This window comes from Grammomys surdaster, unplaced genomic scaffold, assembly GCF_004785775.1.
Source record: "Grammomys surdaster isolate TR1022 unplaced genomic scaffold, NIH_TR_1.0 174, whole genome shotgun sequence".
NCBI lineage: Eukaryota > Metazoa > Chordata > Mammalia > Rodentia > Muridae > Grammomys > Grammomys surdaster.
The window spans coordinates 21,752,414-21,774,711 of NW_021604622.1; the positions used below are offsets into that span (position 1 = coordinate 21,752,414).

Below are 22,298 nucleotides of genomic sequence, written 5' to 3' on the forward strand. Positions count from 1 at the left end.
AATGGGGAGGGTGGCCAAGCACATTTTCTGCTATTTCTTCTGAGAAGTTTAGTAAATTAGAAATAGAAATATTATGTAATGGTGTAAACTTTTGGTACTATCTGTGGCAGTTGGGAAATGCTTTAAGATGCTCATGAATTTATTTTAAAATGAGAGATTAAAATACTGCTATAAAATAATAAATCCTGCGACATTAGTGTAATGGACTTTGCATTAGTTCTGTATCATGTAGCAACAATGTGTTGTGTTTAACTGGTTGTCTTTAGCTGGCCATTTAATAAACAGGTGTTCATCGGTTACCCAAGATGTGTCACATATTCGATTTGGTATCCTGTAGCAATTTTCCAAAAGAGTTGAAACCATTTCATGGTGTCACAGACAGTCAGAGGCATCATCTTTGTGATGTCTTGTATTGAAAGCTTGAGGCAAATGTTGGGCTTGTTCTTCATGAGCTTCAGACTTAAGGTTCTGTGTGACCAACTGGATCCTTTGCTGAGTGTTAAATACAGAACCTTTAAAATAACCTTTCTTTCCATCCCGATAAAACACAGAAAAACTATACTTATTAAAGGAGTGTGGTGATTCTAAAATGAGAACTGTCTTGGTTTCATTAGTACCCTTTGGTAAAGTATGCAAAACTTATAAATGAAAGATTAAATAATAAGCATTGCTATAGATCTCATTGTTAGTAGGCAGTTACTGATGAGGCAAAAATAAAGTTGTTTTGAGTAATAAATTTGGGTGTTGTGTTTGCACAGCTCACTTATTTTTGATTCTTGTGCTACACGCCTCCCTGCTCTTTGTCTTTCAGTTGCTACACGGGGCAGCATCCTCTACTTCCTCATCACGGAGATGCGTCTGGTTAATGAGATGTATCAGACTTCGCTCCGTCAGTTTCTGGGCTTGTTTGACCTTTCCTTAGCCAGGTATACCTGTCTCTAGGAAGTTGAGCTGAATTCTCTATTTGTGAATGAAGACGATATTAGAATCTCCCTTTTGCTTTTCAGTAAGAGTACTTTCCTTTCTTAAGTCTGAGATTAGTGTAGTTATCAGTATGTTAAAAAATCATTCAGACGTGTCATCATATGCCCAGAGGAGGCTATGCCGGCCATTCATCCATCGATTTGATTCCTTTGGCTTCATGTGTTCTGCTAAATGGGAAAATTTTCAAGACATTGTTGTGAATAATAATGGCCTGTGGGTAAAATTGATTTAGTCAACAGCAAGGAATTTTGTTATGTTGCTTCATGTTGAGAGAATTCTTGTTAGTTTAGATTTAGGAGCTCTCTCTTGATGTGTTAAAGTAAAAATTAGTCCTTCAAGTTACTTATTCTCCACCAGAGATGCTGTTTTTACAGACAAGTGAAAAGGGCAGAGGGATAAGTGTGTCTTAAATGGTCTCTTCCTCAGGTCTGTCAAGAGCCCAATCACAAGCAAGAGGATTGCTAATATCATTGAGCACATGACCTATGAGGTTTTCAAGTATGCTGTCCGAGGCCTATATGAGGAGCACAAATTTCTGTTCACTTTGTTGCTCACTCTAAAGATTGACATCCAGAGGAACCTAGTCAAGCATGAGGAGTTTCTCACTCTCATTAAAGGTCAGTAGAAAGCGCCATACACATTGCAGGTACTGTGAATGCTCTTTGCAGAATTTTTATTTTACTTTTTAAGTTGTAGTAGTTTCTTTGAATTTCATTTTTTTAATTTACTTACATGAGACATTTCATTTGATCACTTATTAAACAATGGCTGTTCGTTGGAAATGTAGTATGTCTCAGGGTATGGAACAGACGTTTTATTGAACCAAATCACTAGCAGAATGCCTGAGTTTTGGGGGGAAGGTATAGAAAATAAAATGAATCAAGTAAAATATGTCCTATGTGGGAAGCTAGAAACGTGTTAGGGGACGGGAATGAGTGTTGTATTTTTCTTGTGCTATGATAGAATTTCCTGACCTACTCTCGCCCTTCCAGCCCACAAAATAAATCTCCAGGGAGAAAGGGCTCATTTGGCACACAATTTGAGATGAAGTCCGTCATGGTAGGAAATTAGGGCTGTAAGAAGTTGAGCAAACAACTCATATCACATCCACAGCCTGAAATCAGGGCTACAGAAGGCTTGTGCTCAGTCACTTGCTCTTTTTTATTCCAAGACCCACACCCAGAGGATAGTGCTCCACACCCACTTTTAGTCTCTGTCTGCCCACCTCTCTTAACCTAAGCAACATAGTCTTTCAAAAGTATGTTCAGGGGCGAAGTATCTCCCTGCCATGGATGTGTCTGTAGGTCTGTCTCTTATGTGATAACACATCCTGACAAGTTGGCAATTAATACTAATTATGAGGGAGGGCATGGATGGGTATAAGGTATGAGCTATAATGATAGTGTAAAGCTTTAAATTGTATATATAGTTGATTCTCTAGTCGAGTGTATCTTAATTAATGACTGGCACCCGATTAAAGATTCGAAATAGCAATGAAACATTTACAGAAGGAATATTAAGTGAGCAAGGTGACTAAAGGGCTTTCAGTGGGATCAAGGGAATGTGATGAAGACAAAGCAAAATCGGCAGAGTCTTGGAAGCTGGGTGGGTGAGGTAATTCAGCAGCAATTACATTGATTTTTTATTGTATATTTATTGAAGCAGGTAGACCTTTGGGTCACTAGCATATACAGTTGAATAGAAAGCCAGAGGACAGAGACCTGTAGTCAAATATTTTTTAAATGGTATGCATGTATTGTACATAGAAGTGTCTTTCAGGAAGTTTGTTTTTTCTTTTTGTGCTGGGAACTGAACTTAGTATCTCATAATTATAGACAACTGCTCTAGCATTATTTAGCTATTTTCCCAGCTACATAAAAATACTTTTATACAAGTATGTCATATACTTCATTCTTATTTATCCTCTTATCCTCCTATTTCTCTCTCACTCCTAGTCCCCTTCATTTTCTCAATTTCACTTCTACTTTCTTAACATATGTGTGTGCATGATTTTATATGTTTATATAAATATCTGTGATTGACAAAGAAGGTAAAATGTGGTATTAGTCTGAATCTGACTTCCTTCACTAAATATGATCTCTAGTTGAATCAATTTTCTTGCAACCAACATAAGTTTATTTTAATGGCTAAGGGAAAAAATCTCATTGTGAGTAATGCATATGTGGTGTGTGTGTGTGTGTGTGTGTTTGTGGTAGTCTTCATTTATTAAAGGACTCCTAGATTAGTTCATAAGTGGGTTATTATGGATAGAGCTACAATACATCATGAAAGTATTTATGTGATGTGGTAACTTAGAGGCCTCCAGTTATATACCCAAGAATGGACTAGCTGAGATTTACAGTAACTTGGTCTTTTTTCTCTTTTGAGTAAACTTGATACCATTTTCAGTGCTTTGAATAATTTGTATTCCAACTAGCAATGTCTGAATGCATCCTTGCCAGTTCTTGCCATTATTTGTTTTCTTAATGACAGCTCATCTGACTGTGATAATTGAGTCTCAATAGTTCAAGTTCATATTTCCCTGACAGCTAAGGATGTTGAACACTTTTCAGTTGCTCATTGGCTATTTGTTTGTGTTCTTTTTCTTTGTCTTGTTCTTGTTCTCCTCTTCCTCCTCCTCCTCCTCTTCCTCCTCCTCCTCCTCTTCCTCCTCCTCCTCTTCCTCCTCTTCCTCCTGCTAGTGCTGCTGCTGTTGCTGTTTCTTCTTGTTCTTTTTCAGAATTTTTTATCATCCCATTCATTGACCTGATTTTTTTTTTTGGTATTTAGATTTTGAGTTCTTTCTATAATCTAAACATTAATTCTCTGATGTATAGCTTTCATTCTTTCATTTTTCTTCTGGCTTGACTAGTTTGTAATGTACATACTTAGAAAGACGATATCTTTTACCTGAATTTTTCATTTTATTTTCTGTACTATTGGAGTTGTTATACAATCTTTCTTTCCCTCTTATACAGTGATCGCTAAGGCTTTGGAGGACAGGGTGTGGTATACATACTCCATTTAACGATGAACATTCTGTTTTGCTGTCTCTTATTTTCTCCCTATTGGCTAGTTGTGGGTCTAGCACCAGCAGACATGCCTTGTCAGTCTTGTTTTTTACTATAGCTCGCGAGATTCGGGGCTCTGTGAGATCAAGGAGTGTTTCTTGCTTCTAGTAGCATACTTAGCACATTTCCGTTCTATATAAGATAGCCAGAAGGATGAAGACTCAAGGAGAGTACCATCTTGATTTCAGCATGTTCTGAGTGAGGTGACTTAAATCTAGAAAGAAAATATCATATTTTTTTCTCTCATTCGCTATTGCTGACTTTGAATCTTCAGATAATATAATTTAATTTGGGGAACCCATAGGCATTCAGGAAATTGTTATGTAGCATGGTTCTAGGGGAGATGGAAGACTGTATCAAATGCTAAAATGAAATAAAGGAGTGAGGAGGATTAAGATAAGGTAGGGAAAGGCAGAGGAAGGAATATGGGTAGGGATTACTAACAATAAATACTCTTCAAACATTAATTTGGAAACCTACTACTACAGAAGCTCTCTTAGATATATGCATATGTATATATGCAAATATTGTGTCTCTATGTAGTGGAAGTGGTGGTTTAAATGAGAATGTCCCTTATACTTTTTTATTTTTGAATACTTCATCCTCAGTTGGTGTAATTGGGAAGGATCAGGATGTATGGCTTTGTTCAAGAAACTTTGTCACTGGGGATAGGCTTTGAGGTTTTAAAAAATTTGTTCCATTTTCAATCTCTCTGTCTCTCTGTCTCTCTGTCTCTCTGTCTCTCTCTCTCTATCTCTCTCTCTCTCCCTCTCTCTTTCTCTCTCTTTCTCTCTCTCTTCCTCATTGCTGTGTCTTAAGATGTGAGCTTTCTGTTCTTCCTTTTTTCTACCATCATACACTCCAGTACTCTGAAATAATAAGCCAAATTAAACTCTGTCTTATTTAGGGTTTCTATTGCTGGCCACCCTGGCCACTGCAACTCTTATACAGGAAAACATTTAGTTGGACTGGCTTACAGTTTCAGAGGTCTACTCAATTATCATCATGGCAGGAAGCATGGCAGTGTGCAGGCAGATATAGTGCTGGAAAAGCTGAGAGTTCATTCCACCAGCAGCAGGAGACTGTGTGCCACACTGAGTGTAGCTTGAGCATAGGAGAACTCAAAACCCAGCCCCTGAGTGATACACTTTCTCCAGCAAGGTCACATTCCCACAAGGCCACATCTCCTAATAGTATCACCACCTATGGATCAAGCATTCAATCACACAAGTCTCTGGAGGCCATTTCTATTCAAACCACACCAAACTCCTTCATAACTTACTTTGATAATGGTATTTTATCACAGCAATAGAAAAGACACTCTATAGTGGGCAACAGTGCCCCTATTAGAGTTCATATTCTAACAAATAAAAATTCTAGTGTCAGTGTCAAGAAAGGGTTACCTCTCTTGGAGTTGTTGACCAATGAGGTCCCATTGACATTTAAACATTAGTCCATTACCAATGCTACCCAGAACTTGATGATAAGAACCCATTGCTGCCAGCACTACAGACTTAAGTCACAGAGCATGGAGAAATCAAGATAGTACTTATCTGTAATCTAGGCACTTCACAAAATTAATTCTGCTGATCCATGAGCATCCTATTCCCTGTTATATTCTTTAGTTTCTTTCTTCAAATTGTTAAACTTCTAAATATTTTAACTTAATTTTTTTTTACTTATTCACTTTACATCCCACTCATTGTCCCCCCACCCACCTGGTCACCTCTCCCACAATCCTTCCCCCTTCCCTTCTCCTCTGGGTGGATAAGCGTCCTCTCAGTTATCCTTCCACCCTGACACTTCAAGTCTCCCACTTCTTCTCCCACGGAGGCTAGAGAAGGCAGCCCAGATAGAAGAACATATCCACGTACAGGCAACAGCTTTTGGGATAGCCCCAGCTCCAGATGTTCAGGACCCACATAAAGGTTGAGCTGCATATCTGCTACATATATGTGGGGAAATCTACGTCCAGCCCATGTGTGTTCTTTAGTTGGTGATTCAGACTCTGAGATCCTCAAGGTCCCAGGTTAGTTGACTCTGTTGGTCTTCCTGTGGACTTCCTATCCCCTTTGGGATGTGCAATCCTTCTTCCTATTCTTCCGTAAGAATCCCCAAGCTCCATACATTGTTTGACTGTGAGTGTCTCTATCTGTTTGAGTCAGCTGCTGGGTGGAGCCTCTCAGAGGACAACATGCTTCAGTCTGTATGATTCAGTAATCTAATGGGGGTGAAGGAGAGGCATTGAGAGAATGGAGATTCCCCAGGGATGGCAGGCTGCTCAGGGAAGCTTGCCAAAGTTTTAAACTTTTTAACTGTAGAGAACTTTTACTTTCTTAGTTATGTTTATTATAATGTATTTCTTTCCCTTTTTTTCCTTTTTTGAGGTCTTTGATATATTTTAATCTTAACACAGATATCATTCTCAATACAAAGGCAAAGGATCACGTTCATTTGCTTTGCTGATGTATTCTTTCTTTCTTTTTTATTGTTTGCATCTTAGGGTTACTATTGCTGTTATAAAACACCATGACAAAAAGTAACTTTAAGAGAAAAGGATTTATTTGGCTTATACTTCCATATCACTGTTCACCATCAAAGGAAGGTTAACAGGCTAGGAACCTGTAGGCAGGAGCTGATGTAGAGGGTTCGGAAGAATGCTGCTTACTGACTTGTTTCCCATGGCTTTGTCATTCTTTCTTAAAGAAGCTAGGACTACCAGACCAGGAATGACCCCACTCAAAATTGACTGAGACCTCCCACATCAATCACTAATTAGGGGTTCCAATGGAGGAGTGAGAGAGAAGGAGCTGAAGGAGCTGAAAGGGTTTGTGGCCCCATGAGGAAAGCAACAATACCAACCAACCAGAGCACCCAGGGTCTAAACTACCAGCCTGGGAGCATATAGGGAGGGACCCATGGCTCCAGCTGTATATGTAGGGGAGGATGGCCTTGTCAGGCATAGGTGGAAGAAGACATCCTTGGTCTCATGAAGGCTGGACACTGAGTGAAAGGGAATTAGAGGGTGGGGAGGTGGGAGTTGGGGGGCACATCCTCATGGAAGCAGGAGGATGGGGGATGGGATGGGAGTTTCTGGGCAAGGGGGAATGTGGTAAGGGGATATAACATCTAAAATGTAAGTAAAATGTCCAATAAAAAAAGAAAATGCTCTATAGTCTTGCTTTACAGCCTGATTTTATGAATGGTTTTCTAAATTGACACAAAACTAGCCAGCACAGCACAGCACAGCACAGCACAGCACAGCACAGCACAGCACACTGTATCACACACAAATCCATTTTTTTCAATGTCAAATCTATCTTCCTTCTCCAACTTCTCTCATATAAGCCCCCATTAGTTTACCCCCCCAACTTGAACTACGCTTTTTAAATCCACTGGGTCCTCTTAGTGCTACCTGAGTGTAGGGTCATATTGTGTTATGCGGGTAGTCTATTACAGAATACATCCAAAGTAAGCCAACTCTCCCACCCCTACCAGCCATCAGTTGCCAATGAATGGACATAGAAATAAATTGTACCCTAAATACTTACATTGATAGCGATCCTTAGACTCTCTCCCTTCATCATAGAAGATTCTTTTGCAGCAGGTAAGAGACTAAACACACCACTACTTAAAGTTAATGTGTGAATAAAGAATAAAGAGCGTTTTTAACCAGGAAGTGGCGGACCCTTACCACACACTGTCTCTACTGATGTCTTTATCTTAGAGTTCCCCAAATCAATTGCTGTGACAAAGTAATTTCTATAATTTTCAAGGAGACTTTGACCCAGCAAAGTTAGTCTATTATAGCAGTACAAACAGCCTGGGACAAAATGTAATACTCTTCCATTACTGGTTTTTATTCATCTCTAAGATGACTTAGCTTTTGTGACATTTTAAACTTTTCGTAACTGTTGAATTTTATGGTTGAATGGAATAACTGGTACGTTTTAATTATGAACATCTTTCATTTAAAGAGAAAGTATTAGGATAAAGAAATTGAAATTTTCTTCTTCCTCCAAGGCAAAAGTTTCAAGAAATGAAGACAAAAACGTAATACTGGATCATCTGAGAATTCATTTGGAAAATTTTCCTTTCTCAGCTGTTGATTAAAGAATTTATTTAATCTGTGATCATGTTATTAAAAGCATTTTTTCTCTCAGAATACAATTATTATCTGGGGTTAATTGTATGTTTTTGGAGCAGCCAAGGTAGTCACAGCGTAGTTGTCCAATACTAACCATTGGACAATGCTTCAACCTACAGGATTCACTCATGCATTTCCAAGAAGAGTCTTTTGTTAACTCACTGGCAAGTACCTTATTTTTCCCATTTTGCTGGAAAATGGGCAGTTGTCATGGAAATTGGCGAGGCATTTATTGCTATTATCATTAGGTCTTTAGCTTCTCTCTGGCATTACAACAAGCTGTTTTCACTTTATGAGCTACTATTTCCATTCAAATGGCTTCCAGGCCCCATTTACCTTATTATAGATGAACTAAGATCGATCTGGCAAAGGGATACAATTTAATAGTACACGGTGTCTAGATTAAGTAGAGTATGGCTCAATAAATGTCTCGAGCATTATTTGTTTATACCTTGCTCTGTAAAACAAAGAATTTTAATGTAACCTTGGGCTTTTCCACTCATGCTCCAGTTTCTGAATAATGACTTGGAGGTTTATTTATTTATAAATAAATCTCTAGGTCATATGCGTTGACTTGTTCCTAGATGAGCTTGTAACTTTTGTAACCCACTTATACTCTTCTATGTCTGTCACAAGGCTAGTAACCTCTCCTCAGTTTCATGTGTCTGATTTCCTCAGAGTCCAGGGTGAATCTGTAGCTTCTGACTTCGCAGAGTTCTTATCTCACTACCAGAGCCCACACCGTCTGTTTCCTGCCTTTTGCTAGTAGGACGTCAGCTTTTTATTGACGGCTGATCCTTCCTCACAGTCCACAAGATAGTTTCCCTATATTTGAAGATGGCCAAATGAGTCGATTTTCCCTTAATGAACACCTTCCTAAAATGCTTTAATGGGTGTTCTTTACAAGACAACATATTTTATTATTTGAATGATTCCTTAATGCCTTCTTTGATGTAAAATATGATTTTTACCTGCTGATGTTTATTGAAGTGGTAGCAGGTGTCATTTATTGTTTGTTGCTAAACATTATGTGTGCTTTACATCAGTCATTCCCTAAAAGACAGGAGTTATTACCAAATGGAAATTTTTGTTGTGGTTAGATTATCCAATGTGACATAGTCCCTAGGATATGGTCAAAATAGATATAGTTTGTTTCTAGAAGAGAACTCCTCAAATATATCTAGTGGTACTAACATCTGTAGACAAACTATATGTCTAAAGGTAGCTTATACCAGTCTAAGGCCATTTTTAACACCGAGAAGAGTTGTTTTGTGAGCTGTCAGGTCTTCAGTCATACCTGGTTTTTATACTTAAAGCACTACACTTAGGCTACATTATTGCATTTTAAAATTTGGAAGGAGAGTTCCAGGTAGATAGAATACCTTCTCCTAGATGTTGGCTGGGTTAATTAGATTAGAATCCAGCATTAACTTGTTTCTAAAGGTATAATGTTGATATTTGATTGATTTTTTTCTACAATCATCTTTTCACTTTCATGCTATCATTTATATCTCTGAATTTAATAAATGCCAAGGCAGTAAAGTCACTGTAATTAAGTCACTTCAAATAGAAATATTTTTAAATGAATTAATTACTTTTTATTTTTTGGTTATTTTGTTTATTTACATTTCAAATGTTATCCTCCTTCCCAGTTTCCTCTCCAAAAATCCCCCATCCCACCCCCCACTCCCCTCTGCCTCCACGAGGGTGCTCCACCACCCATCCACCCAATACCACCCCACCGCCCTACAATTTTCCTATGCTGGGGCATCAACCCTTCACAGGATCGAGGGCCTCCCCCCCTTCAATGCCAGGCAAGGCCATCCTGACCTGCACATGAGCTGGAGCCAGGGTTCCCTTGTATATTCTTTGGTTGGTGGTTTAGTCCATGGGGTTCAAATTATTTTAAAGTAACAAAAAAGGTAGCAACTTTATGCATTTAATTTTATAGGTGGTGCCTCATTGGATCTTAAAGCCTGTCCCCCTAAACCATCAAAATGGATCCTAGACATGACTTGGCTGAATTTGGTGGAACTTAGCAAACTTAAACAGTTTTCAGACATCCTCGATCAGGTATCATGTTCTTTGAGTATACTTAAGCTACTGTCATGTTGAACAGCTTTCAGACCCATTGCTACAGTGTTTGTTTATGCTTCACTCATTGTCAGTCTTAGAGGATATTGGATGTGTTTGATGTTTGGCCTTCCTGCAGTTTATCCACAGTTTGAAAGCATCAGCTCCCACTGAAGACCAATTATTCAGGAAGAATTGGGCCTAGGAAGTTTAACACGAATTGTTTCAGCCTAAGTGCCACTACCATCAATAAAGGCCTGTATATGGGTCTAGAATACACAGGAAAGTCTATTCACAGGAAGACGGATATAACTCCAGTTAGATAGAATAACTATCTATATACATAATTTTACATGTGTGCTCTCTTTAGAGATTAAATAGAATTGTAAACAGCCTTTCCTACTAAATTTCCCTTCCTGGTCTTTGTCGCTCTTTCCTCTTCCCCTGCTGTTACTCCTGGTAACAGCAAGTCTGAAACTAATGCTAACATTTGTGTCTTTATCTATAGATTTCACTGTTCTTTAAACCATTTGCTTGTCCACGATCTATGTACATACTGGAATCATAGAAGTTGAACCAAGGGGCTCATAACTGGTGTTTGTTATTACTAACCAGTAATTTTGGAATAATCAATTGTTTTAGTTAAAATAACTCGTTTTTGGAGTTATTGATGTATTCTAGTACTCTATCAGGATACACCCAGGAATCATTCTTGAATCATTCTGGTCAGAGATTGCTGCCTTTTAGAGAGGGTATCATGTCTGAAATCCTACCCCGCCATGCAACAAAATGTTTTGTATATCATGAAACAGATTAATATGTATTCTTATATGATGATTTCTGAATGTAAACCCAGGAAATTCTTTCTTTGATTAAACCAGGAGGCCTTGAGGCTTTCATCAAATGGATTATCAGAAGATATAAGATTCTGCTAATTTATAGATGTTATTTGTTTGTTTGACGCTTTTGGTGTTCTTGTCTCTGTAAGGCTCGTGTCCTATCGGTATCTAGACTCTAGAGGGTAATGCTCCATGCGCTTTGCCAATTACCTATGAGAAGTAGGTATCTGGTCATCTGTGTGATGATGATATTAAATGTAATATCTCAAATTACTTTAGATCCATAGAATATTGATCCCAAACCTGTTTATTCAATAACCAATGCGTATTAAGTGTCTTCCTTTGTGTCAAGAGTAGTCCTTGGAAATGAGGAAACATGAATGAACGAGGCCAGATTATAAGAGGATTTTTATGGAGCAAATAAGACTTCCTCGAGATAATGAAAATGGAGCTCCATTGATTTTTCTTTCCTTATAAATTTATTACTGTAAAGGCAGAGGTGAAATCACGTATTTCAGGACTCTTCCTCCCTTGGCAGCTAGCTGTAGACTGGTGCTAACCTAGACTGATTTGGGAATAAGTTGTCTGTGATGTATAGGCAGACATTTTGTTCCTAGGATATAAAGCTTAAAAATAGCGAAAGTATATAGCTTATACATGCCTAGAACGGTCAGGAAGCTTGATGGAAAATGTCCATGAAAAATCACTGAGCGACTTTTGTGGGACATGACACGCTTCTTAACTCATGGTGTTTTCAGATATCAAGGAATGAAAAAATGTGGAGAATCTGGTTTGACAAAGAAAATCCAGAAGAGGAGCCTCTTCCTAATGCCTACGATAAATCTCTTGACTGTTTCAGACGCCTCCTTCTTATTAGGTCTTGGTGTCCCGACAGAACCATTGCCCAGGTAAAGTATGTATTAAAAGGAAGCAACAGAGAAGATTCTAGAGGAGAATTTTCCTTTAAATTTAAAGAAGTATTTTGAGTGTGATTATCAACCAGAATTTCCTTGTGGGCTTCTAAGCAATTTTCTAGTAAGACAAATGTGATAAATGGAGACGCAAACAGCAAATGAAGTACTGAGGTACATACTTCCCTAAGTGATTTATTAAACCCCTTTGGTCCTAGCGGTAAAACAAAAAGCAAATGAGAAAATCATGATTCTGAGCTTGACATGTAAGAATAACATAAACTTAATGTATTATTCTCATGTATCATTTTATAATAACTCAGAAATGATAGAGCTGCTCTATTTTCTTAGCTGTAAATCAGCTTTTGTATAAGCCAGAAAACCTACAGAAGCAGAGAGAGAGCCACCTAGCAGGACAGACATGGCTGATTATACCACAGCTTTAGGTGAGAGGAATCAGGCTGTACCCTAAAACTGAATTCTGCACATGGCTTAAATGTGAATCCTTCTCCCTAAAGCATCATCTTCTCCAAGACTTTTTATATTCTGGTCTTACATCATAGGTATTAGCCCACTGAAAAGGCATGGGTCTTGCTTTCACAATTGAATGTTTAAAATTCAGCACAGGTTGACTTCTTAATGGCTTTCATAAAGCAATCATAGAGTAAAACCTGCTGGACTCTGTAATTCACCTTAGTGTCTGTAGGGCTCTTACAGAATGTGCAAGGTAACTACCCCCAACTCGACTGAGGTACCACGAATCAAAGGAACAGCTACTTCCAAAGACTTATTCAGAGAAGAAAAATGACTTTGGCCATGTAAGGCACTGAGGTCACCCTACTCAGTTTCCCTGTTCAACTTTATTATTTTTACTCTGCCCTAATGAATGGTCGAATAGTTGCCCTTTTCAAGGTGGTATGGGAGGGAAAGTATAGGTACAGCTGGTTGTTTATCCATTCCTGCCTCCTTACCTCCCTTCCTCTTTTGTCCCAGAAACCATTTAGTGTCAAAGTTAAAATGAAGGCCCAAGATTGTTCTATGACATTTCCATCTTTGTAAGGCTCAGTCATCCTCAGATGGGCCATCAGTGTGACTTCTTCGCTATCTACACTTTGTATCTTCTTGCCCACTCTGATGCATCCTTTTCAAGAGAAACGGCAAAGACATTCCATTATCAGCTCTCCAAGTCTTCTGGTGATTCCCATGTTCCTTACAAAACACTCAATTCCTAAATAACATCTAGATGGTCCTCTAGAAATATATCATACTCTCTGGAATTTGTATCTGTGTGCGTCCTTTTTAAAATTTATTGCTCGATCAGCTCTACAAAGTGGATTTTCTTGGTATCCATCCCCTATCAGCAGTGTAAGGTTACAAATGATGTCCTTAATTTTGTCCTAGTGGGATGGTCCACAGTGGGGGCTGTCACGTGAGTCGGCTACAAGAATGCTGCACTGTTAGGGCTATCTAATGCTACATACACAGTGATGTCTAAAAGAAAACATGCCACAAAGGAAGGTCAGTCCATATGAGGTGACTTCTGAGTTCATTTCCCCACCCCTACTCCAAACTTGAGCCTGTTAAATTGAGACCAGATGGAACAAAATGTTCTTTGGACTTGGAGAGAGTCACCTGTGAAAGATGTAGCCTGTATATTTACTTGTGCCAATGAGGTGTTAAGATTTTATGGGTTGGCAGGCAGTGCAGAAGCCGGGCTGGCCCACACCAAATCGTCACTTACACAAATTATACTGGCTGTCCTCCATACACATGAGACAACTTATTCTTGTTTGCTCCAAAATTCCTGCACACGTGTTCACTGCACGGATGACTTTCTTCTGCTTCTATGCTTCAGCTTAAATGCTTTGTTAGGATGCATGCTCTGGTGTATTTCTGAGATATTAATTGGTTTTGTTGTTGTGATCCACTCGAGGATGTGGTTTATTTGCTACTACTTGATCATTCTATTTCTAATCCTGAGGTAAAGTACCAGTCCCAAAGGCAGGGTCATTCTGTCATGGCTCTGTAGGGCCATCTGACACACATCCTTAGACAAAGCAAGGAGGCTGCAAACCAAGTTTTATACCTTTTGCAAGACGGAGATTTATGGGCACAGGGAGACTCAGTATGCCTGTTTGTCCATTGTGATAATGCATATGCTGGACTAGAGTTATGGAGGTAAGGATATTTGTTTTTTCTCATACATGCTGTAGTTTTGTCTTGCAGACTAACATCACACAATGAACTGCAGCCTCTGGCCTTGAAGCCAATTGGAAACTGTGGCTGTGATCCCAAGAATATATCTCTTTTTTAGGAATAAGAATTTTATTTTAAAAAATCCATCACGATTTTCATTCTAAGTAAAATAGCTTTGTTTATCAAGGAGTTATAAAAGGATGTCTCAGCCTCCCCAACAAAATTGATCAATGTGCCTCAGATAGTTTGTGAACTAAACATAACTTACACAGTCTTCATACCAGAAAACAACAAGAAGAATGATATTTTATGATATAAAAATTAGGCAACAGTCAGATCAAAGTGTGATTCCATCTTAATTATCAAATGATTGCATACATTTATCGGATTTCATTACATGTGCATATTGTGGATTGGTCAAATTAGGCTGTGAAGTTATCTTTTTTGTTTATGCATTATACTGAGGTGCTTTTGTGATACAATGGATAGGTTAAATAATTGCAACAGAGACCATATACCCAAGAAACTTCAGTGATTTGCCCTCTGACCCCTACTGGATTGTAATGACTTGTATGGCAGTGTATTGGGTCCATATGGATTTGTGTGGAGGTTTTTGGAATTATTGAGTACCCCACTATCTTAAAATAGAAAACATTTGAGCTTTGCATGTATCTGAGGCACACTGTAAAGAGCTGCAGTGATGGCTGGTCCCTGTGGTTGAGCAGCAACTACAACTGTGGAATGCTCAGCCTTTGAACTACTTCTTGACTACAGCTCTTTAGTGACACTGAATGTATACATAGAGGAGATTTTTGATGATATCAGTGGACATGATAAGCAAAATTTTAAAATACTTGACAGAAAGAGGCAGAAAAAAATGTGGGCATTTAGAATAAAGCTAGAGACTCTCATACTGGATCTTGCCAATTTAGAAAACATGTTAAAGATATATAGCATACCTCAAACTGAACTGGATGGAATGTCATATCTTTAGAACTTCTCTCAACTACTAAAATTCACAAAGGGAGGAAGGTCTGAGTGGGTGATCATTTCTAGGACCAAAAGACACAAGTCCTGACTGGTTATTTTATTACCAATGGTCTAGCTCTAGTGAAGCAGGGATCTGACAAGAAACTTCACAGTCCCCTAAAAAGCAAGGCAAGCTGTCTCTCCCCAATGTCCTTTAGAGATAGTTATCAAGGCAAGAAGACTGTGCACTGTACCAAATCAGCATATTTTAAACCTTGCTTTGGTGATAAACTGGACAATATGCTTTGTAATAGGGAAGAGTTAGAACTAGGATACTGGGAGAGAGGATCCATAGGCCTGTAGTCCAATGCTTTCTCAATGATCATCTGTGAGTTTGGGGAATGTCAACCTATTGTCTCTTTCCCATCATTCAGATGACTTGTTAACACCATATTTCAGTTTCTCATGAGAGGGATAAAGTTATCCAGAAGGAAAATCCCAAAGTAGAGTATTCTGGGTATTCAATGTATTGTCTCAGCTGGCACTCACTTCTCTTATGAAGATGCCAGATGTCTTCAAAGGCCTCTAGGCTCCCTTGTCATGACCTACACCCAGGAGCTGGTAGGCTTACTAAGCCATCTTTGATTTGAAGGTATCTGTGCTTGATTTCTGTAACTCTCCTCTCATCATTAAATCTTGGTCTTCATTCCTCAGAATGACTTTGCAGCTCAGGTCTCCGAGCTTATCCTGGGAAGCTGGTCACCATTCATGCTTCTTATCCTCACAGTTTAGGTCTGTCTGAAGTCTCAGAGCAATGCAATGCCATGTGCACTAGTCTGGGGATAGGATTGAGTAGGCTCATCACTGCCTTTTAGGGAGGTTAAGTTAATGTGCTCACAGTTGGGTTCTGCTTATTAAGTGAGAAAGAGTGATCTGAGGAATCTCCCTGTGAGAACGTGTGGATGTTACAAACTTGAGTTGGGAGAAGACAATGGAATTGGAGGATAGTATTTATTTTGAGAGGGGCATCCCAGGTATTGTGAGGGAGAGAATAAGTATAAAGGGTCACACACACTATTTGGTATTTGAAAAAAAAATTACTCTTTGACCTTTTTAGAAAAAGTGTACCAGACATTTCTTATGGAAAGAATGAAGTTAAATATTGATCTTATGAACAAGGATTTCATTAAAATTTTGAACAAGATTAATAGAAGAAAGACAGATTCCCTTTCTCCCCCATGGAAAGGGATGATGGAAATTATGAGCTGATTATCAAGTAAATCTTTTAAAAATGAATTAACTAATTAACTAATTCACTATCTGATAAGTATAATAAATAGTTATTCAAAGATTATTTCATAAATACTGCTTACTTTTCAAGCATTGTATTATTGAACTATGTGGAATTAGGGTTAACATCCTAAATAATAAAGTTTCTAAATCTTTTGTGGACAGAAAGAAGCCATAGTGTGTTGAAATGGGACTCAGGGTCATTCAGCTTAGATTCTAAAGTTCTAACTATATGATTTTGTCTAGCAAGTAACACAGCTTTTGTGAGTATAGCATTGAAATATAATTAAACAACAAATACCAGGAAAAGAAGCCTCTGTCCTGTTTCTGTGGCAGTTCAGATGGACATCTTTGATCTAATTTGCAGAAGTCAGACTTTATTGTAATACATGAAGGAGCTTACAGTCGTTTTGTTGCTTTGTAATACTTTTGGCAGGCTCGCAAGTACATCATGGACTCCATGGGAGAAAACTATGCAGAAGGAGTTATTCTGGACTTGGAAAAGACATGGGAGGAATCTGACTCACGGACACCACTCATCTGCCTCCTGTCCATGGGCTCTGACCCCACAGATTCCATCATTGCTTTGGGGAAGAGACTAAAAACAGAAACGCGCTATGTGTCCATGGGCCAGGGCCAGGAGGTCCATGCAAGGAAGCTGTTGCACCAGACCATGGCAAATGTATGGCCGATTGTCTAGATCCAAAATGCACCTTGAGATTGTGTTATGGATGCTGTAGATGATTTTATTTAAAGTATCTCATAAATGAGATATTTGAGAAATTATTTCATAATCTTCAAATTTGACCGGCTTGCTTTATGTAAAAAAATCTCCTTAACAGTTATAGAATAATTGGCATGAACATTAAGAGTGAGCGTTCTAAGGTTCTTGTTTTTAAAGTAATTAGATTCAAAGAGAAGTTTCTGTCATAGAGGGTATATGTCTGGTGAACATTATTCTGAGAATCTAGAAGGGTGGGAACAACTGTCAAAATATTGTAGGTAAACTTTCTTTTAAGTATTTTCAGTGGGGTTGTTTCACACCCGAGGTGCAGATTCCTCAGTGTAGGCCCTGTCTTGTTTGCCTGCTCTTACCCAGCCTCTTACCTTTGCTTGGACAGATGGGGATAGACTTCCTTTTCTCTGATTCCCCCCCTTTTTCAGTCTAGGCTAGGTGTCTTGCTTTTTTGGTTCTTGTACCATTCTTGACCACTCCCAGGAGTACATTTCATCCCAGGTTACTCCAAGTGCAGCTTAGGATTCAGTTTTCTGGAATCTGTGTACATGTCATTAATATTGTCTCACTGTCTTTGTGTTCATGACTTAAAATACTAAGCTTAGCTTTACTTGTAAGTTGTATTACCTCTTTCTGTTTTTTTACTTTGGGTATTGCCAAGACCATTCTAAAGAATCATTATGTCTATTGGCATGACAGTGTGCTATGAGCCAAATGTATACAATACTTACAACTGATTGTGAATCTCCAGGAAGGACTAGTGACACTCTTAGAGTTGGCCTAGATTAATTTAAAGTGGTTATTATACTTCTATTTTAAATTTTTATAATTTCATTTCTAAGGGTAGTTGTACTGAAATCTCCAGGTGAAAGAAACTAACCTAACTTCTATCTGTTGCTGGTCTTTCTTAGGGAGGATGGGTACTTCTACAGAACTGTCACCTGGGACTTGACTTCCTGGATGAACTAATGGACATAATTACAGAAACGGAGACTGTGCATGACACTTTTCGCCTGTGGATTACTACCGAGGTTCACAAGCAGTTCCCCATCACTCTCCTTCAGATGTCCATCAAGTTTGCCAATGAGCCCCCTCAGGGCCTCCGGGCAGGCCTGAAAAGGACGTACGGTGGTGAGCTGAGGGATGCTTCTGAATCTGCAGGATTTGCACACATACTGTTGTCGTAACGAAACTCTAAAAGCAGAATTAGCAAATCCTATTCTACCTTTATCTGGTAGAGCCAAATGATGTGAATTTAGTCAACAATTTTCTACCTTCAGTTTTTCTTTGTTTTCAATATTGTACTACTGTGCTTGTGCCAGACACCTACCTTTCTATTTTAACATCATATGTTGAGAACTTCCTTGTTGTGGTCTCTACTCCACACATGAATTAGTGTAGTAGTACAGCCTCTTCCAAAAGGAAGGTCTGAGTTAAAAGCGTGGCCCGGTCTGTATGTCATAGCATCAGCTAAGTTAACAGAGGAACGGTGGTGGAATATGGACCATGTGGCAGGCTGAGGCAAGAGAATCATGAGTTACATTTTTTTTTTCAAGACAGGATTTCTCTGTATAGCCCTGGCTGTCCTGGAACTTACTCTGTAGACCAGGCTGGCCTTGAACTCATAAATCCACCTGCCTCTGCCTTCCAAGTGCTGAGATTAAAGGCCTGTGCCACCACTGTCCAGCTGAATCATGAGTTACATAGTAGGGTCAATAAAATCTATATAGGAGGATAAAATTGTTGGAAATATTCAACAACAACAACATGATTATATTCCAATTAAAAACTACAGATATGCTTAAGGGAGTTGCTACTAAGAGTCAAATCCTGCCAGTCTATAAGATAATGGGATAATAAATCTTGAAAGATAATAGAAATTGATGTGCATAATATAATTTAGTAATGTTTGATAATGATTCAAGGCATTCACTTAGGTTGAAATAAACTTTTACATACATTATTTTAACTAATTTTAAGCTAAGTGTACACTCCTAGTACACACCTCAGATATTAACATAGTTAATATTAATTCATAATGATAATAATAGCATTCACTTTATACCCATTTTTCTTTTATCTCTGCTTTATCTTTGCACTGTCCTGGTGTATTAGTAGGAAGTTGTCTTATGTTATCAAGCCTTACTCATGACCTAGGCTTTTAAGAGATGCTTCAAAGATAAATGATCTCTAAACAGCCCAAATTCAAATGATAATTACAAAATAAATGGAAGAAAAGTAGTACAAAATAACTGTGACCTGTTGGAATGGTTCCTTATAAAAGGAATGACAAAGATAAATGCATGAGAGATGACTATATTCTTCCCTGACCATGACAGGGGTGAGCCAGGACCTACTGGATGTGAGTGTGGGGACCCAGTGGAAGCCCATGCTGTATGCAGTAGCCTTCCTACACTCTACTGTCCAGGAGAGGCGCAAGTTTGGTCCTCTAGGGTGGAATATCCCCTACGAATTTAACCAAGCAGACTTCAATGCCACAGTGCAGTTCATTCAAAACCACCTGGATGATATGGATATCAAGAAGGTACTGTTCTGCTTATTACTTCACACCACGACATGTACTGAACACATGATGTGGTCAGCTTCACACAATGCGACAAATCATATGAGAATTTGATAAGCTGGTAGGGTCTTTTTTTTTTTTTTAGTCCACTTGGTTCACAATCTCTTCTTGATTTTAGGAATAAAAAAGGAAGTATATTTATTATTAATTTATTTCTCACAGTTCATAAGACAGCCTCAAATGACCAGTGGCAGGATGGGGTGAGGGGTTGAGGAGAAGAAAACTCTGAAAATAAAAACAAGAGTTTAGATAACCTTTGATTATTTTTTTCTGTCTAAGTATTTTCAAAAGATAAAATTTTAGGGACTGACAAGATGACTCAGTTGTTAAAAATACACTGCTCTTGCGATAGACCCAAGTTCAGGTCCTAATACCCACATCAGGTGACTCATAACTTACCATAACTCTAGCTCCAGAAGGATATACCCGTTCCTGGATTCCTCCAACACCTGTACTCATACATGTACACCCTGCAGTCAAGACATAACACATATACATAATTTAAAAATAGAAATAAATGATTAAAAGTGAAGTTTAAAAACATTGAAGTGTGAACACACGAATTGCTGACAAGAATCTATTTGAAGTAATGAACGTGACCTTAGAGGAACACTTCACTTCGGTTTGTTTTTATTATTATTATTATTATTATTATTATTATTATTATTGCACTGTATCTTGAAATTACTGCAGAATGACTGTATTTCGGGTACTGATGGTAAACACATGACAATGCATGGTTGTTTTATGCTCCCAGGGCATATCTTGGACCACTGTCCGCTACATGATAGGAGAAATTCAGTATGGAGGCAGAGTCACTGATGACTATGATAAGAGGTTGCTGAACACATTTGCAAAGGTTTGGTTCAGTGAAAACATGTTTGGACCCGATTTCACCTTTTACCAAGGATATAGCATTCCAAAATGCACTACAGTCGATGGCTATCTTCAGTACATCCAGGTTTGTTTGCTTTGGTATCTGAACTCTAGAACAAATCTTTGCAGCTCTTTGCACCTTACACAATTTATTTACAGTGTTCATACTGCTTTTAAAATTAATTGTAATGATGGAGTGAGCAAAAGCTTCTGCTTTCGTTATATATTTGCAACCTCTTGATTATCATGCTTAGCTTTGCTCTGAGAATGAGTCTTGTGTGAATATCTTTTGCATATTCTTTATGTTTTATTGGCTTGTGGGTGGAATTTCTTTGGTGAGATGACAGATTGGGTGGATGTCGGGATGGAATCTGCATAAGTCACGTGGGTTTCTTTGCCCATGGGACTTCAGCTACTACACTTGTGAAGCAAGGGAAGATTCTGGATTCAGTCTATTCTATATTTAACCCAGATGGCTAGTTCTTGACACTCATCCTTAATCCAGGCCTAAGGCTGTACCTATAGGTACAGCATCCATGACCCTGCCTTGTTTAAGACAGAATTTCTTAACTCCAGGAGCATTGGCATTTACGGCCATGTTACTCTCTCTTGTGTGTTGCAGGATGTCTTGCATGGTCCATGGCCTATATCTATTAAATGCTAGCATATCCCCTTCCAGATTTTAATGCCAATAAATGTCTCTAGGTGTTGCCAAATAATCCTTGGTGGAAAAATTGTCTCTGGCTGAGGAGTGTTACTCTAAGATGGAGTAATGTATATTTTGATAGGTCAGTCAGGAATACATAATGGAAGATATCTAATGTTGAAGACATCTGCATTTTATCTTTGTACCTTGAATGTATTAGATCATGATTTAGCAGTTGCTTTCTTCTTTGTCTCAGATTTATCTCTGCATAAACAAACTAAAGCTTAGCACCCCGAAGGGATGCATTTATCAGTATATTTATGGGTTTTGATATATAAATGCAATGAGTTTATCATATATTACCACCTCTGTGCTTTTATTAATTCAAATCAACAAATAACATTTGCCTTCCTGTAGTGTATGTGTCTTTAAATCATTAGCAATGAATGGAGAAGTGCCTGACACATTGTAAATTTAAGGATACCTGTACCTGTATTTCTAAATATAGACCTCATTTCACAATGAGACTGAGGTTGCTCATCAGAAGGTGTGTGAAGGGAATAACAGAAGTCAGAGGAAGGGAGGGAGACTAGTAATAGGATAATAGAGTTAAGGATGAGATTCACACATGGAAATGCTTGTCAATTTGTAGGTACATTTTCTCTTTACCAGTGGCTGTAGAAACTCCCTGCTTGATTGTTCTGATCCAGCTATGTCTCAGTCTCTGTCACTCTAATCTCGGATACATTTTGAATATGTCCCTTTTCCCTGTCTCTATTTTTTCTCCCTAGGATAGAACAGTTTCTGCCCTCAGCCTTATTTGAGCTATGCTTCTGAAAAACTCTCATCTCCTGCTATTTGTAGCAATACAATAGCCATTAATTATACAATTTTATTTTAAATGATTTTAATTAGTCAAAAATTTGACTGAAATTCTTTTAGTCAAAAAATTCCATTCGTATCTCATATGTCATAT

At 38.4% G+C, this 22,298-nt stretch overlaps 1 protein-coding gene across 1 annotated transcript in view; it reads left to right on the forward strand.

Annotated features, from left to right (window-relative positions):
- Dnah5 (dynein axonemal heavy chain 5) overlaps positions 1–22,298 on the forward strand; it is a 237,302-nt gene that overhangs the window by 194,194 nt on the left and 20,810 nt on the right. The window contains exons 67-74 of the mRNA XM_028767581.1: positions 812–926; positions 1,411–1,601; positions 10,154–10,275; positions 11,873–12,022; positions 16,917–17,162; positions 18,128–18,347; positions 19,556–19,761; positions 20,558–20,761. Coding sequence (XP_028623414.1) covers positions 812–926; positions 1,411–1,601; positions 10,154–10,275; positions 11,873–12,022; positions 16,917–17,162; positions 18,128–18,347; positions 19,556–19,761; positions 20,558–20,761 — 1,454 coding nt within the window. The remainder of the gene's footprint in view (positions 1–811; positions 927–1,410; positions 1,602–10,153; positions 10,276–11,872; positions 12,023–16,916; positions 17,163–18,127; positions 18,348–19,555; positions 19,762–20,557; positions 20,762–22,298) is intronic.